General features: G+C 48.7%; 1 protein-coding gene across 1 annotated transcript in view; it reads left to right on the top strand.

Moving 5' to 3' along the window:
* LOC144164984 (uncharacterized) overlaps nucleotides 1-18,839 on the top strand; it is a 138,885-nt gene that overhangs the window by 56,686 nt on the left and 63,360 nt on the right. The window contains exon 5 of the mRNA XM_077695169.1: nucleotides 3,406-3,604. Within this exon, the coding sequence (XP_077551295.1) occupies nucleotides 3,406-3,604 (199 nt within the window). The remainder of the gene's footprint in view (nucleotides 1-3,405; nucleotides 3,605-18,839) is intronic.

The following is an 18,839-nucleotide window of genomic DNA, read 5'->3' as shown; positions in this document are numbered from 1 at the left end:
TGCAGCCGAACCACGTGGACGACTTCAGGCCCCGTGTGTCGTCGTGATGTGCCGGAGTCACCATCGGGGATCACTTCGTAGGTAAGTTGGCCAACACGTTGTAGAATACGGTAGTGTCCGAAATACCGTCGCAGAAGTTTCTCACTCAGTCCGCGTCGTCGGATTGGGGTCCAAAACGCACACACAATCCCCTGGGTAGTATTCCGCGTCTCGGCGTTGGAGGTTGTAGCGTCCGGCATCCACCAGCTGCTGGTCCGTTGTGCGAACTCGATCGAGCTGGTGGGCCTCCTCCGCACGCTGAATGTATGCTTGGACGTCGGCATTGAGATCGTCGTCTTCTGCGTGCGGAACCATGGCGCCAAGCATCGTAGTCCGCTGTGTTCCGTAGACAAGCTCGAACGGTGTCATCTGCGTAGTTTCCTGGATGTTGTACTCAAACGTGAAATACGGAAGGACTTCGTCCCAAGCCTTATGTTGAACGTCGAGGTACACAGACAGCATATCCGCGATCGTCTTGTTTAGAAAACAACCAGCGCAAGACAGACGAGGACGAGGAAGGTGACAGACTCGTCCTCGTCGGTCTTGCGCTGGTTGTTTTCTATTACCATGAACCAATACCAACTCGCCCAGCTTGCCATCTTGTTCAGACGCTCTGTTAGTCCGTTTGTTTGGGGTTGGCACGTCGTCGTTCTTCGGTAGTCTGTGTTGCTGTGGCGTAAGATTTCTTGCATGAGCTCCGCAGTAAAGGCCGTTTTGCGGTCCGTGATAAAGACTTAGGGGGCCCCATGCCGCAACCCAACTTGGCTTATGAAGAACTTGGCGACTTCTTGTGCAGACCCCCTCGGAAGACCTGCGGAATCTTCGTAGCGCGTCATGTAGTCTGTCCTACGACAATCCGCTTGTTCTCGGGTCATGACGTAGGGAACGGGCCTAGAAGGTTCATTCCAATCTGTTTAAATGGGCTCGATGGGACGGCTATTGGTTGCAGAAGTCCGGCGGGTCTTGTCGGCGGCGTTTTTCGTCGCTGGTAGTCACGGCTGCTCCGGACGTAGTGGGTGACCTCGGATGTCAGGCGGGGCCAGTTTTTATTTTTGCGATAGTGCGAGCTGTACCGAGATGTCCGGAAGACGGGTCGTCGTGGCACGCTTCCAAAATTTAGTCACGAAGGTCTGCAGGGATGACAAGATAATTTGCTCTCGTTCCTGGGCTAAAATTCTTCACGAGAACGTAGTTTCTCAGGGTGAATGCTGGCAATTGAAAATCCTTGGCACGGCGACGTTGCGTCCTTCGAGATAGTCGGTCATGGTACGTACGTTGGGGTCGGCACGATGCTGGTCGGCTGGGTAGCTCTCCGTCACGACTCCGAAGAACGCGCTGTTTTCATCGCAGTCCTGTGGTGGTGGGTCAACGGGGGCGCGGGACAGGCAGTCGGCGTCGGAGTGTTTCCTGCCGAATTAATGGACTACTGTAACGTCGAATTCCTGCAGGCGCAAGCTCCACCGACCAAGACGTCCAGAGGGGTCTTTCAAACTGGCGAGCGAACACAGCGCAGGGTGGTCTGTCACAACCTTGGATGGTCTACCATACACGTACGGGCGAAATTTTGAAATGGCCCATCTAATTTCCAGGCACTCTTTCTCAGAGGCGGAGTAATTTTTCTCCGTCGACAGACCACGGCTGGCATAGGCGATTACTTTTCGCAACGGCTTTGCTTTTTGGACGAGGACGGCATAAAGGCAATATTACTGGCGTCCTTGTGCATTTCAGTTTCGACGTTTTCGGTGAACTCTGGGAACACGGGCGGGTTTTTCAGGCATTGTTGCAAGACGCAGAATGCTTTCTCTTGGGCGCTTTCTTTTTCTACACTCGCAGCAAGAGGTAAATGCCCGCAGAGCAGACACCGGGGTATTCGATTCACCTACACCCGCCTGCGCACGTCTACTTCTTGAGTGCTGCTTCGCCGCCTGTGTCTTCTTGCAGTGGTTAGGGGAGCACAAGCTCGCTTTAATAAAATTATTTTTCCTTTAAGACAGCTGCGTCGTCTCGCTACGCGACAATATGCATCAATGGCGAAAATACCCTAGGCGAAAAATGCGGGAATGCTTGGAACTATTTCGGAACCTGAAGGCATCCTCCGAAGCTCGTTCTAGCCTCTCGGCATCGCCACGAATCTCCTGTTCGGCACCTTCGGTAGCTTCACTTCAACTCACGCGGTTCCATTGCACCGCTGTTTCTCACGATCTGGTGTCCACCTGTCTGACCAAAAGAGACGCCTTAATGTATATAGCAGTCCCAAGGGAAGTCTCCCCTACTCCCTCCCTTGTAAAACCGTCGACTAGGACTCAGTGCACTTAGGGCAGACGCCGTTAATGAGCCTCATACAGCCTGACTGATTTATTTATTGATGTTGAGGTTTAACTCGCCGACGCTACACAGGCGATGAGGCGCGGCGTAGTGGACGGCTCCGGATGAATTTTGACAACTTGGAAATGTTTAATGTGCGCCGAAATCTCGAACACAGGGGCGCTTTCGCTTTTCGCCTCCATCGAAACGCGCTCACATAGCCTAGGCATGCCCTCATTGCAATCGCAAGGGCATGCTTCTCTGGGATCCCGGCTCCTCTGGCATTCACGTATATCGCATCGGCTTACAACAGAGCATGCCGGGATTAGACAATTCCTTCGTTTATGGTTGACGCCCAGCTGCAGAATTACCGGGCCCGTATCGTTATGTACAGGGCAGATGGCGCAAACAAAAACAAAGTAGACAACTACGCTCTCAAGCATCCCGCCTAACTGCCCAAGTTGAGCTCGCCCAAGATCAGTCGCATCCAAACTGATCAAATAAAGGGAATGAAACGCCATTGGTCTCGCCTCCTTCATCACTTGTGCCTCAACACAAATGGGAAGAGCAATGCGAAGATCAAAATCTACCAATAAGCCTCCGGTTAGTGTTCCGTTGCTACTTTCAGTAGGCGAAACATGCTCAGGTTAAGGTAAACTGTTGATTTTCTTTGGGTGGGCTCTCTGATACTATTCATTTGCTATTGCACTCATAGTGTCATTACATTACAAGACCATTAGCATTACAGCAGCGTTCTCCTACCCCGCTCGCCCTCCGGCAGAGTAAAAGTACGTTCCTGGGTGCAGTTTCCTATCTACCGTGAAGACATAACATGCTTCCTTCACAAATGAACGGCGTTTTTCCTGATGCACAGGCATGCACGGAAGCGTCTATTAACTAAAGTACGTCCCTCGTTTATATGTCGTCATTGAAACACTTGGCGTCTCCTCTAGACGTTGCCGTGGTGTCGCATTGATGAGCCACCGGAGAAGGTGTCCGTGTGGTGCAAACAGCGTTGCCAGGGAGCCAACATACCGTCCCCTCCCTGTTCCTCTCGTGAAGCAGCGACGACGACGGAGGCGTCCAGCGGGAAGCGGGCGGAGCCGCGGCGAGCCCTGGTACGAGCAATCCGCCGTCCCGCATCAGCGACCTGGTGCACACCATCGAGTCGCAGCTGCTCAAGCGCCCGGCACGGCCGCCTCCAACGGGGGCCGTCAGCACGCTGCGTAACAAGAGCCGCAACGCGATGACCGCCGCACAGGTACGAGTGCCGTGAGCCTGGCCCAGCTGGCCAGCTTACTCTTTTATTTGACAGTTCCGAAGCTTAATCGTGATTGGTCAGATGCCCAGAAAAGAGTTTAATACATGCGCACACAACCTATGTAGCGTGTGATTTTTCCACACTAGTTATATCAATCTTGCGCACTTCATGCACGCCATGCAAAAAAGGCTCAAAGAAGGTCATGGAAGGTCATAGAACGAGGCCAAAGGAGGTCACTTCCCACGTCATGCTATGAAGACGCGAAAGTCATTTTCGAACACGGGTGTTTGCTAATAAATGAATGTGAACTGAACGAAACGACGGAGAAATTTTCCTACAGGTGCTGCCATTAATGACGACTATGAGTGTTGTGCTTGAAAGAAAATCCAATGCACTACTTTTACAACGGTCCTATCACCCTGGAATTTATAAAAGCGTGTGTTTAGTGTGTTTAGTAAGGGCCACTCCGTGTTTGTATGTCGATGTGACGAGTGGGCCAGGAAGAAGCGGTCGACCCATGACAGAATACAGACTTTCCTGTATTGTGAAAATGTGTTCGCGATATCCTTCCTGCCTTTGATGTGCCCTCAGGCACACAGACTACTGCGGGTCCTGGAAAGGTGCAATTGGAACTCCGAAGAGATGGCCAATATACCCAACTTCGTGACGAGCATGGCGGAATGCCCTAGTAAGGGCAAAGCGCTCAGCGCACGTGATCCTGTTGAATTTGTTCTTGCATGCTGTAATGTCATCGTATCACCGCCAGATGCTGCGCACGTTGTGGAATATTCATCGTAACCACTGCGGGACGAAAGCCTCTCCCAGAGATTTCCAGCCACCCCTGTCGAGCGCCAGCTGAGTCCATGTTTTCCCCCACATTTCCGTAGCTCACCTCGCCAACGAGTTCTCGGCCGACCCCCAGTGCGTTTGCGGCCTATTGGCGGCCAGTCTGTCAAACGGTTGGTCCACCTCTTGTCCCTCATTCGCGTTACCTGACCAGCCCATGCCCATTTCCTTCACTTAATTTGAACTAGAATGTCCTCCACCTTGGTCTGTACCCTAATCCATGCGGCTGTTTTCCTGTGACCCATATCATGACCCATAGCATATAACGTGAGCCATAGCATTCGGCGTTCCATGGCCCATTGTGCCGATCTAAGCTTGGTTTCAAGTCGTTTGGTGAGACCCCGTGTTTCTGCCCCATAAATCATTGCTGGAAGATCGGATTGATTGAATAGAAGCTTTTTGAATGACAGGGGAAGCTTACCAGTAATGATGTCTCAGTTCTTACCAAACGCAGCCCACCCCGTGCTTATTCTGCGGGTAATTTCCCGTTCATAGTTTGGATCACCAGCTATGACTTGCCCAAGATATACGTATTCGGTGACTGTTTCCAAGACCTCATTGCCTACCTGGAAGTGATGTACCTTGGCGTGCCGATGCGACATTACCGTGGACCTTTTTGTGTTTTTTTTAAGCCTGAAATCATACTTGCTGAGCATGCGGTGTTCTGATTAAACAGGACAATGTCGTCTGCAAACCGTAGGTGGCTGAGATATTGCCCATTAATTCTCACCCCTGTTTTCCTCCACCTAAGGTTCTTGAACACACCCTCCAGACAGGCTGTAAATAATTGTGGTCATATTGTAACCCCTTGCCGGACCCCCTTTTGTATAGCAAATTTGCTAGTTCTGTAATGTAACCGTACTGTTTCCGTACATCCGTACATTGAATAGCGCAATGTATGCCTCGTCGACGCCGTAATCACGTAATGCGTTTGTTTCTGCTGAAGTGGGCACTGAGTTAAATGCCTTTCGATAATCTATGAATGCCATATACAGCGGTGCATTATACTCTGAGCACTTTTCAATTACCTGGTTGATAGCGTGAACATTATCTGAAGTTGAGAAACCCTTATTGAAACCGGCCTGTTCTCGTGGCAGTTGAAAGTTCAAAGTGGCACTGGAGCGGTTAAGAATTACCTCAGTAAGCAATTAGTAGGTAAGGGAGAGGAGGCTGATGGGCCTGTAATTTTTAAGTTTTTGGTATCACCGTTTTTATGTAGGAGAACTAAATTCAAATTTTTCCACTCTTTTGGCACCCTTAGGGAGCTCAAGCACTGTGAGAATAGGGATGCAAGCCTCGTTAGGGCAATGCGGCCTCCGAGACACAATATATCAGACTTAATCCTGCAGCTTTGCCTTTGTTCTTTGCTTGGAGCACCATCGCTACCTCATGAGTTGGAACCGGCGGAACGGGTTCCACACCATTCACGGGAAAACGTGTGGAAGCGAATAGGTTTCTGTATAATTTCCCGGCTACATTTAGTATGTCGTCGATGTTGTTTGTTATGTGACCACGGGCATCCCGGAGTCCCGGAGTCGCGGGCGTCCCGAATTTTTGACAATAGTGAGCTTACTTCTAGTCGCTTTCAAGCTCCGTCCGTGTTTCAACGCTGCTTCAATTTTCCCAACATTGAAAGCATGGATGTCGGCAGTCTTGCTTTTTGTTGATCAATTTGGAGAGCTCTGCCATTTCTATTTGATCTCACGGTGTGCGGACTAACATTTACCGGCGCTGATCAATGAGTTCCTTAGTTTTTTCTGATAACTCGGATTCGAATGCGGGCTGTTTTTCTCCTATGGCTAGTGCTGACTCCATGACCGCATATGTAAAACGAGAATTGAGAAAGTCGGCATCATTGGTGTCATTAGACAACACAGAAAATTTGTTTTCGAGTAACAATCGGAATTCGTCCATTTTCCGTTCCACGGAGGGCATGTTCCGGGTCTTCCGTCTTTGCATCTTTAATCTTTCCCTTCTTAAATCCAAGCTTATACGACTTCGGAACATTCTGTGATCACTTGTTTTAATCCGGCCAATCACCTGTACATCGTGAATCATGTGGGGAGTGCCGGTTAGAATGAAGATCATTCCTCTCGGCAAATGAAACGAGCATGTCTCCACGGTTTTTTCGAGAACCTAGGCCAAATTCCCCTACTGTGTGCTCCTTTATCCATTAAAATAAAGCCTAAACATTCACCGACGATCCCTTAAGAGTGTGGAATATTATTATTTGAACTCTTTTTCGGAAGGAGTGTCTTATGGTGTCGTTATTGATGGGGAAGGCGGCAAAGGAGATGAGGACGCCTATACATCTTCAATATCCCCATTGTGCTTGCGAAAGTCCACAGGGGATACTCTGTACCCTTATCTACTCACGCTACCCGAGCACAATCGACAAGGCCGTCGGAACGACGACAGACATTTCATTCCCTCCTCTGTCACCATTTTTAGTGGCTCACAACACGTTCACAACAGCTTTGTTGGACACCCACTTTCGCAGGGCGTGATAGGGATTTTTTTAAACGTCCGGCCCTGGTGCTTCTCTGCCTGACAACGCTCTTGCACGTGGTTCGCCGCGGGCAGTAGGCCCCCAGCCGGCATCGCACTGAAGTGTCAAACTGGAAGGTTTGCCTCGCCCACGATGGCGGATCTTCACAAGCAACGGTAACGCGGTTGGTAGCCGCATCGATGGCGGCGTCCACGAATAATGCACCTTCTTTCGGGTCCGCTCGCGCTGCGGCTGCGGCGCGCTCCCCTTGTGGTGGTCCTTCTTGCAGACCCTTAACATAGGCTGACTCATCCTCCCACTGGTAAACGGGGGATCGGAATTTGGCGGTGGCGAAATCGGCGACTCGTCATTCGCCGTGTCGTAGATAAGACGCTGGATGTGTGCCCCGGCGTTGGTGGATGCCCGTCTCACTGCGTGCCCTTTGTAACGCTCTTCTATGATGTAGCGTAGTGGAAGAAGCCTCCCGAAACGGTATAATTCCTGGGTGCTGGTGTGCGTGGGCAGTCCCGCGTTGTCTCGCGGACACTTCTGCTGCAGTGTTTCTAGCTGTGTGTGGCGCGCTTGGGCGAGCTCGAAGCAGCGCACTCCTTACCATGCCTTCGATGTATGCACCACCTGGGTCAGCGTACGCATCGCGTGCGACGCCGCACCGACGAAGCGGTTGCCCATCCGTCAGATGATATGGAGCTGCTGCCGCCACGTAAGTGTCAGCTATCGGACCCACTCGTCGGCTCCGCCCTGTTCGTGCAGTGGCAACGCCATGCTCAGGATACAACGGGAAGCTGTCCGCTGGTAGCGCTGACCGCCTATCCTGATCACGATGGTCTCCTGATCTGCTCCACAGGAGAACATCGTGATCAGCTTGACTATGCTAATGTCATTTTCGATTCTTACCAAATTAACCTCATTAATGTTCTGGAATCGGTCCAAAATCGCGCAACAAGATTTATACTTTCCGAATACTCTCGTGGTTCAATTACCTCCGCCCTGAAAACCCAACTTAGTCTTTCCACATTTGTATCCCGCCGACAAATTGCACGACTTTGTCTTTATCACAATTTTTTCCATTCTTTGCCAATCGATGTTCAGCGCATCAGAAGGGCGCACCGCATTTCACACTCCACCCATCCTAACGCAGTGCATCCCGAGTAGACGTGTTCACGGGCTCGGGCTTACCCGAAAGCCCGGTCCCGGTCGGGCCCGCGGGCCAGGCTCGGGCTACCCGACTTACTTTTCACCCGGGCCCGGGCCGGACTCGGGCCGAAATGTAAATGCTTCGGACGGGCCACACCGTCCTAACGGCCCGGGCTGGCCCGGCACAGTAAAGCAATACTTAAGTTTTCTATGATATCACAGAAACTACATGTTGCTGACGCGGTAAAAGAACGGGTCAGGTTTCCTTTTACATTCCACGGGACTTATCGTTAGGCCCTGAGGCACATGTGGGCGCATGGCAAGCCGGTAAGTGTGAGAGATCTGCAACTGCATGTCTTGGGATGAACTGAACAACTCATGCGGCTCAGCGACACAGCGCCTAGGGAAGTACAACGAATTACAATTCAGCGTGACTAGTTTCCACCTCTAAGTTCGGGCGAAAACAAATTTTCAAGATGAAACACTTTGAACTGCAAATACTGCTAGAGAAACCTGCGTCTCCTTCTGTTTTCTGTAGCAATGCCCTATTCAGAGTTGCGTTTCCTTCTCTGAGCCAGCAGAAGTGAAGCTGTCAAAGACTGAGGCAATTTGACCATTCTCTTTGACAATTCCAACTTTAGTTTTTAGTTTTGCTCTTTGTTTCGGCGGGAAAACATCGTGGCGAGCGTAGCTGGTGGTAGGAGGTGGCCTGTGCCCTCGGGCGTCGTGGCCGGCAGATGAAGACGAAAGGAAAAGTGCAACAGGGGAGTAGGGTGGTTTAAATGCGCCAACAGCCGCCTAAACTGTAACGCTTAGTATGATTGAAACTTTATGGATAAGCGATATGAGTCGGTATAGAACGTAGTGAAGAGGCAACGATAATATGTGCATAAATATACGCATGTGCTTTGCGTCTCGATAAAAAGATAGAATGTAGTGAAGCGGCAACGATAAAATGTGCATAAATGCACGCGTGTGCGAGACCGACAGCCCTATATGTACTCTTCAGAAATGGAAACGATACGGACGAAACAACAAAGCAAGTACACACAAACACGAACCGGCTGGTCCCCTGGCATACAGGTTCCATTTCTGGATAGCAATCGCAAGAATCAGGTTCAAATGCCCAAGGTGCCATTCTAATTGCTTGTTTTAATTCATTTATGGCACATTATGAAACTTTACACAAAATGCCGGGTGGTTTTGTTCCCTTTAGGTGAGCTCCAGCTCTTTTTTTTTACTTTTCAGTTTGGGCCATTTCGGTTTCAGCTACTTTTCTTCAATATTTTTCAACATTACCATGATTTTATCCGAGGTTGGGTGGTTTTTGGTTCATCTTTTTTTTTAGGTTGGGCGGTTCGGTCACCTTTATGTCGGCTTCAATTGTTTCCTATGTAGCTGAGCGAAGGACAGCTGCGGTAGGATGTGTGCATGATTGTTATGTTTAATTGGGGTTGTTTTGCCCGTTTAATGTTGGTTTTGCACGTTATCATTTCCGTTACGATGCATTTTACCGCCTTCAGGTAGTTTTCGCTTCCAAACGTGTCCCAATCAGGCGCGGGCCCGTACGGTATTTGGGTTGGAAACACCCTGCCGGGCCGGGCCGGGCCCGGGCTATCAGGTTGAGGTCTCGGGCCGGGCCGGGCCGAGCCGGCCTGTAGGCCTTCTTCGTCGGGTCGGGCCGGGCCTAGAGCGATAAGCACAGGCCCGGGCTTGGTTCGGGCCCAAATTTTTGGCCCGTGCACAGCTCTAATCCCGAGTATGCCCGCACCACTACTTTTCAGCAATCTTTTTTTCTGCGCACTGCTCGAGACTGGAATGACCTGCCTGCCGAAACCGCCGTTATCATTGATTTCCAGTGTTCTAGGCGAACTATTGAAACACGCCCATGATGTTTTGCTACGTCACCATATGCCGTATGTACGCCCACCCCTCATGTAATGCCCCAAGCCGGCACCTTTGAGGAACAAATAAATAAATAAATTAATTAATTAGTTAATATATAAATAAATAAATATTTAAATAATAAATAAATAAATAAATAAATAAAAACGATGGCTGGAGTCCTACTGGGGCCGCGACGGCGCCTCACCTTGCGGCGGAGTACATGGAGGCTATACGCGTGCAGAGCACGGGTCGAAACAGGGTCTGCGTGGGCCGCAGGTATCCTGTGCGGTGCTCTACTATCGGCCGCAGCAGCACCATGTGCTCGAAGAGCTTCCATAGTGTGGACGTAAGTAAAATGGGTCGGAGGTTCTGCACTCTGTCGTGTCTCTTCGCGTGTTTGGGAATTGGGCACACGATCAAATGGCACCACGCTGCGGGCAGTCCTCCGGACCGCCACACAATCCAGGAGCTGTGTACGGCCTTCCCGGTCTAGGTTCCGTAGCATTTGCCACGTTGTACCGTCCACAGCTACTATAGGTCCTCCAAAAACGAGCAGTAAAATACTTATAAGGAAGAGCGTCAGACAAGGAGGCAGAATCTCTGGAATGTTATTCACAGGAAGTTTACAAGAGGTATTGAGAAAACAGAATTGGGAACAGGTGGGCGTAAGGGTAAAGGGAGAGTCCACGGTAACCTCAGATCTGCTGATGACGTTGCCTTGCTAAGTAACTCGCGGGAAGAAATCCAAAGCATGAATACCGCATTGGACAAGCAGAGTAGGATCGTGGGCCTGAAAAACTATTCAACGCAGAAATTTGGGCTAGTTGGTGATACGACTTCGACATGGTAAAAAGCGCACTAGACGGGGACACAAGAAAAAGACAGTGACACGGTCCCGTGTCGCTGTCTTTTTCTTGTGTCCCCGTTTAGTGCGCTTTTTACCATGCCGAAGCCTGAAAAACAACTTGCTGAAAACTAAAGTAAGGCTCAATAGCCTCGGGAGAGCACAGCTGTTTCAGATAGGTGCCGAGGCCGTGAAAGCAGCAAGCGAATATATCTACTTAGGCCAAGTAGTCACCCCGGATTCCAACTATGAGGCAGAAGTAATTATAAGAATAAGAATTGAGTGGAATGCATTCGGGAAGCATTCTCAGATAATGAATGGCAGCCTACCATTGTTCCAGAAGAGATGTATATAACAGCGACATCTTGCCGGTTCTCATCTACGGGGCAGCACCTTAGAGGCTCACTTAAGGGTTCAACTCATATTGAGGACGAATCAGCGACCAATGGAACGGAAGATGATAGGTGTAACGTTAAGGTACAAGAAGAAAGCGCGTTAGGTAAGGGAACAAACGCGTGTTAAAGTCGTATTAGTTGAAATTAAGAGAACTGGGCACGGGAATATCATACAATAAATAGAATAGAACTTTATTGTTGCTACAGAACGGTACATCACCAGAATATAGTCAATACAGAAAGGGGTCCCAGAGTAATAAACTGTAGTGGGACCCCTTGTTTTGATAGCATACACAGAAATAGCCTAATTGCAGCTGCTTGCAGGAATGATACCTAATTTCTATTACTTATCTTATACAAAGAAATAACAAGACTAAGCGCAAATAGCGAATTGTTAAGATTGCGTATTTTAGGAACAAATAAGGAACATATTGAACAAATAAAACACACAACATTGAAACAACTAACACAGGAATGTTTAAACAAAATGAAGCATCCTATCAATGATTCAATATTGAGTGCAGTAAGTCCATATGCATTGTATAAATGCAGTGGTTAGGTGTGCAAAATATAAAAAAAGACTACACTAGGCGAAATGTGGATGCGCAAGTCAAAAGTCTATGTGATGGTACGTCACAAGTGAACGAGGGAACGCTTAAATGTAGATTTAACCGTATACGGTAGCTGGTTCCATATTTTCATTGAAGTAAAAGCGAATGTCTGTTTACCGCAGTTCGTGGGTACCTTTGGAAGTAAAAAGGTATGTTACAATGAAAAACGAGTTTGGTTAGCGTTTTCTAGTTTAGTTCTACCAATGATATAGAGAAGGTCGGGTTCATTGAAAAGGCGAAAGGCAGTTGCGGCAACGTGAAATGCTATGGTGTCAGTAATCGGAAAAAGTTTAAAGGGGGGCAACGGGAGCATAAAAACAACTACAGGTGATTATACGCAGTACCCGGTTTTAAATTTGCTGTAATGGTGCTATGTGGGAGTTGTAAGTCAGACCCCATGACCCAATACAATAGTTTATGTGACTGTGGAAAAAAGCATACAATGAGGTGATTAGGATCCGTTTCTCGAAGTAATGACGCGTTAGGATACTAATAAGTATCCTAACGCCATGTGCAACTTTGTTCCTGATTAGGTTAATGTGTGCATCAAATTTCAGAAAACGTTCAAGTTCAATTCCTAAGAATGTGCATTCATCAGTCGGTATGATGTCGTGATTATTGATGTACTCAGGGCTGAGATCGTCACGAGGCTTTGTGAGCGTGCTAAAAACCACAAATTTTGTCTTAGATAGGTTAATTAACAAATCATTATTGTGAAACCAGTCAGAAATCTTGGCGAGGTCATGGTTAAGCTGTGAAAAACACTGGAAGGTTTTTCTTGGGATGTGAAAACGGTGGTGCCGTCGGCGTAAAAAATGCAGTCGGTTACGGATGTCAGACAATTCGGCAGGTCGCTAATATAAATCAGAAATAATAAGGGGCACAGAATGGATCCTTGGGGCACACCTTTGTTTACAGTTTTTGTGTCAGAGAACCCCTGCTATGTTAACTGTTTGCGTACGATTATGTAAGTAATGGGGGAGGAGCTGTAGTGCGGGACCATTTATGCCTAATGATGCAAGTTTACAAAAAAGTATGTCGTGGTTAATACTGTCAAAGGCCTTAGTAAACTCAATAAAAACGGACCCAACATATTTTCCTTTATCTATTTTGGTTTTTAATTTATCTCTAATGCTGTTAGGGCAAGGTTAGTCGACAGACAACGGCGGAACCCGAATTGTCTTGGTGTCAAGAGGCGAAATTTCTGGAGGTAGTTCGAAAGCCGCTGTTCGATTAGCTTTTCGACCACTTTGCTTAGGAATAGAAGGATCGGAATTGGTCGATAATTGCTAATAATTGCCTACTTTCCTTTCTTAAATACCGGAGTTATTTTACTTTGCTTCAGTTCGTGAGGAAATGTGGCATTTTTGAGCATAAGGTTGACGATATAAGCAGAAGTATGTGAAATAAAATCGGCAATTCCTATCGATACAAGATCGAGACCTGGACTGGTGATTTTGAGATTAGCTATCGTCGTACGCACTTCACGCGGTGTCGTCGGATAAAGAAAGAATGACTGTGATACCTGATGCAAACTATCGTCATACCTTGTGGCTGGTGCACTTGGTGAATAGCTAAAGTGCTAAAAGCATTCGCAATATCTTTGGCCGTTCTAAGTCCGTCTTCGCCAAGCTCTATTTCGGTGGGGGCACATTTTGCAGGGGTGCTGTTAAGGAAATTGTTTAGTAAACGCCACTGCTTGGAAGCATTATTACCCGTCTCTAATATCTTATATTCATAGTAGTCCTTTTTGGTTTGTTTCAACAAAGAGTTTAGTTCGTTGCAATATTTTTTAGCGCTCTTTTAGGTGGGTACTGAACGGTCGTTTCTTAACTTTACGATAAAGGTTGTCTTTTTTACGCAAGCGCTTTAACAAAGACAGTGTAATCCACGGGTTTTGCGGTAATGAATAATTTTTTCGACAAAGTACAATTCATGTGCAGCGTTCTATGCAAGTGGTAATAATTTAACTAAATTCAGTATAGCAACTTTGTGCGTCTTGAAGACATGTTACACGTGTCCAGACAGCGTTTTGGATTTCTTCGAGAAATAGTTTTTTGCCAACTATACATTTAGAAAATTCGTTACTTCTTCTGCAATTTGGACAATTAGAACGAAGTAAAACTGAATAGTGATCAGTGATGCTCGTACGTATGATATAAGCTTCAGCAGTACAAAATGAGTTCATTAAAGCATGGTCAATGACAGTTCCGGGATAATTGGGAGGACAGCGGATTGGTATATTGACTAATGACTGAAAGCCATAACCTTGAAAGCAGTTGGTGCGCTCGTCGTGAGTCGAGTTGTCTAAGATATTAATATTAATGTCACCTAATATCACTACATTTTTGTTTTCGTGCGAGAGGGTGTTAAACAGTTTGTCTAATGTTGTGCAAAAGTCTGGGAGGGAGGAGCTAGGTGACCTATATATGCTGCCGAATATTATGTTTTTACTATCACCGCCGAAATATGAATTCTCTATTTCTACCCACACCGATTCGCAGTCTTGTACTTTGAGCTGAAGGTCGTGCCTGCGCTTGTAACTAATGCTTGATAACACAAGTATAGCAGAACAACCGTAAGTTGATGTTTGATGGTGAAAAAATTCAGGAGTATGCGATTGAAAACTGTAAATATTCTTATCGGAGTCGTTGAGCCATGTTTCTGATACGCAAACAACTGAAAAAGGATAGGAGACGGAATATAAGAGTGCTTGAAATTCGTCGTGGTGCTTCCTGAGGCTCCGGGCATTAAAGTGAATTACAGAGTGGAAGTTTTTAGTTGATAACAACGGAAGCTGTTTTGTATCGATGTATGCCATTATGGTTGTTGTATAATGGCTGTTGTGAAGTCACAACTGATCCCCGGTCGTCGTTCTACGAAGGTACAGTCATGGACAATTCAAATGCGAACCGCGGAGCGCGTGGCCGGAGGTACCGGTGCCGTCACCTGGCAGCGGCCGGGGAAAACTGACGGACATGTGCAGTTGAGATGAAGGGAGCGAGGCTGCGTGTCCCACTCCGATATGTTGCTCTCTGCTCGCTCGCATGCTTGCTTTGTCGCCGCGCCGCAACAGCGCTGAAATCTGAGCTCTTAGCGAGGCGGACTCAGCGCTCGGCGCCCACGATTGGCCGCTCCCCGCATTTGCCAGCGTCCCATAGCTGCGCGTGCGTGGCGCAGTGACTCGAACCAACGACGACCATTGGGACTGGCCCAAAGCCATGTTTAGTGCAGTCAGGAGTTGATTGATTGATTGATTGTACGGTTTAACGCGCCGACGCAACGCAGGCGATGAGGCGCGCCGTAGTGGAGGGCTCCGGATTAATTTTGACCACCTGGGGATCTTTAACGTGCGCCTAAATCTCGTGCACACGGGCGTTTTTGCTTTTCGCCTCCATCAGAAAAGCGGCTGCCGCGGCCGGGAATCGAACCCGCGACCTCGTGCTCAGCAGCGCAACGCCTCAGCCACTGAACCACCGCGGCGGGTTGCAGTCAGGAGTTGATCCTGAGGCGTCGCATGCATGCCACAAGACCAAAAGAAAATAAATTAGCCCATTGGCAACGACGTCGTAACTCGGTTTATTTTGGCCAGGTAGCAGCCGCACAGTGCCGAGGCATACAGATCGCAGCATGTGCTTTGTGCCAACAACAACAAAAACAAATGAGATGACGCTGAGCGACAACCCGAAACTGCCAATTAGCCGTGGCATTATTCGAAAAAAAAAGTTAAAAATGCAAGTGTCATGGCAAACAGTCGCCGGGATAGGCAGCAGCCCCTGGACAACAAAGTCAGTGGCGGGAGCCTTTTTGAGACACTTCAATACTTGGTGAAGTCCCCCTTGGCAGACACAACAGCCGCCACACATCGAGGAATGCTCTCGAAAAGGCGCGCCGCGAAGTCAGTAGCCCGGAGGCGCTGCCACTCCTCTTCGACAGCTTGCCACAACGCGTCACGCGAGCCGCCCTCTAGCTGTCGGCTGCTAAGGGACTTCTTCATTGCTCCCCACACGTTTTCAATTATATTCATGTCCGCCCCCTGCGGTGGCCACTCGATCACCATCACGCCTCGCTCTTCCAGTAGGTGTTTTACTGACCGAGCCATGTGCACATGTATCGGGCTTCAGTCATGCTGCAAATAATACAGACCATCCGCGAATGGACCATCGAGGGCGTAGGGTATCACCACGCTGTCAACGATGTCCTCGTAAGGCAGCCGCGTTGAAGCGGCCCTCGATACGAACTAACGAACCGAGGCCATGGCTTGAAATCGCACCCCACACGCTAACGGCGCACCGGCCGCTACTTGAAATCCGCTGCAGGTTGCACGACTCAAATCTGAGGAAGAAAGAAATCGCAGTAGGTTAGTGCCGATATCGTTCAGACGTTTGTTTATCCCTGGGCCATTGTCGGCAGATGCCCCCGACGCACAATTTCGCTCCGGGAAAGGCAGGGCTGTAGGCAGCTAAATGACTTCATGCATATGCTCCGCCGTCGTTTTTAAAGCAAAGCTTTTTACCTCTACCCCCCAAGGGTTCTTTCGCGACCGTTGGTGTCACCAGAAAACTCCAGCGAACAAATAAAAGAATTTACTGGCACCACTGGGAATCGAACCTGGAACTCATACACAAACAAAGCGAGAGCCCGTTGTCTCACCGACTTAGCTATGAGCCCACGCGAAGACGGGGAAGACTGGTGGTGTACTCACCAAGCACGTCTACGGGTTTACCCCCTGCGTTCTCGTTGAATGCCACGTGAAAGCGTCACGCGACCACTCACGCCCGTCTAGCGGCCCGGTGCGCACCTTGCTCATGTGCTAAGAGTTACAACAATTAAAGGAAGCTCACCAATGCATGGCATCTCACTTCTAGTACGCCGATGTGCTAAAGCCTGGGCCTCCAGTGTTCGCGTAAAAAATCACAGCTCCTTGTCGTCCGCCCTCACGCCAAATCAAGGAATACATTCAAATACTCCTTGATGGCCAGGCCATCTCTCCAAGCAACAGCATAAAGATCCTGGGCCTGCATCTCGAGGCTAACACCAAGAGTGACGTCTCCTTGCAGCGCCTCAAAAACAGCATTAATCAAATCATGCACATTATCAGGCGAATTGCCACCAAGAAGCGAGGCCTAAAGAAATCCGGTACCTTCCGATTACTTGAAGCTTTTGTCCTCTCGAGAGTCACTTACCTAAACCCCCTGTCTTTTTCTCGACAAGGAAGACATAGAGATGCTTTATATAATGATTAAAAAGGCGGCCGAGCAGGCCATTGGTCTTCTCATGAGTGGGTCCACACAAAGGCTGCTTAGGGCTCCACAACACGGTTGAAGAGCTGATAGAAGGCCATCTTTCTAACCAGAAGGACCGACTCAGAACTGCTGTGGGTAACCGCATGGCTGGGCAGCCCAGATTGGCTGGGCAGCCCAGAATGTCACTCCGCGTGGCGTACTCCCAGGCTCTTGGTGACTAAAACTAAAAATGCTCCCTTTGCTTAGAAATATGAACCCCTGACATGACGAGGGTCACCGAAAAGCACGGGCTCAAGCGCTAAACACCACCCTCGGTGGGGATCATGCAGTTATCTACACAGACGCCTCCAAACATCGAAGGCAGCAATACACCATCATCGTGGCTATCTCCAGAACCAACCTCCTTGCGTGTACTTCGCTTAGGACCCAAGAAATGACGGCAGCAGAAAAGGCAGCCATCACCCTGGCTCTCACTCAACCAGGGGTTCGGAGGGTAGTCACCGATTCCCAGCAAGCCTACTGGAATTACCAGTCGGGTTGGGTGTCCTGACCTGCACTGCGCGTGCTAAAAAAACACTCCCCAAACGGTTCCACTCAGCTCATCTGGACACCCCCTCACACTTCAATGGAGGAAAACAAATATGCCCACCCAACAAGCCTGCGCTTTTATCTCCCGTGCTATGGTGCTGCACGAGGACAGTCACCCGCTTGTCACGTTCAGGGAGATAACCCAGCATTATCGCCTTCTGAGACAGACCGTACCTTCGCCTTACTCTGACCTTTAGAGAGAACAACAAACTACCCTACGGCTCATATAATCCGGGCTCCTTCCCACAGCCTACGCGTCTTCACTTAATGCATCCGAATCGCTACGACGCTGAATGTAAATTTTGCTCAGAAGTAGGAACATTCCGCCCGTCATCGGGGTGTGCGACTTTAGCCCTGAGCACCCTCCTCTCTTTCCGTCAACTACCCAACAAGAGCAATGGGAGATGCTGCTGTCCAGGCCCTCTCTACCTACCCAGCTTCAGCGGGTGGACAGAACACAGGCCGCGCGGACTGCATATGGGCCCCACAGAATGAATCACTCCCCAGGGCCGCACTCTGGGCCATTCAGAAATCTGAACAGAAGTATTTCTTCCTCCTCCTCCTCCTCCTTCTCTGCCGCAAATCTCCTCACCTCCGTCCGCGGCGCAGAGACGGAGAAGTCAGATCGTCTAACACCGGGTTGAAGCTTACTTTAATTTTATGAAAAAAGTTTCCACTCGTGTGCTACACCAATACAACTCAACCAAACACCGTTCATGCATCATGCATTGATTTTACCATAGCAAGAATATCTCTTTGAAGTAATAAATGGTATGGTTAGGTGCATTTCACTTCTCTCTGGTTTTACAATTTGTAGAGCGATGTGAGTGAATTTAAGTGACGTCGCATGGGTAATCGTTATGGGTGCCGTTTACAGCTTTGCTTTCCAACCACATTCACGGGGTGGATTGGCGCGATTTTTTTCTATTGTGAGTCACAAAAGAAACTTGGCGCCCAAGCTTGCGAGCGCAGTAGTTCTGACTGCTGGCGAGGGCTGCGCCGAACAAAGATATGAAATGACTGCACTACAAAACGCGTGGTGAGTGGCAACAAACCTTCACGTAATAATAAAAACAACAAAAAACAATAATAAAAAAACAACAATTCAAATTCAATTCAAATTCAAACGAACATGCAAGCAACACGAAAGCTTGTCGTGGGCTCGTTTGCCTGGT

The sequence above is a fragment of the Haemaphysalis longicornis genome, unplaced genomic scaffold (assembly GCF_048455015.1).
Source record: "Haemaphysalis longicornis isolate Haplotype H1 unplaced genomic scaffold, Haemaphysalis longicornis Haplotype H1 scaffold_14, whole genome shotgun sequence".
NCBI lineage: Eukaryota > Metazoa > Arthropoda > Arachnida > Ixodida > Ixodidae > Haemaphysalis > Haemaphysalis longicornis.
Note: the sequence above shows the minus strand (reverse complement) of the source record. Positions and strands in the feature narration are given on the sequence as shown.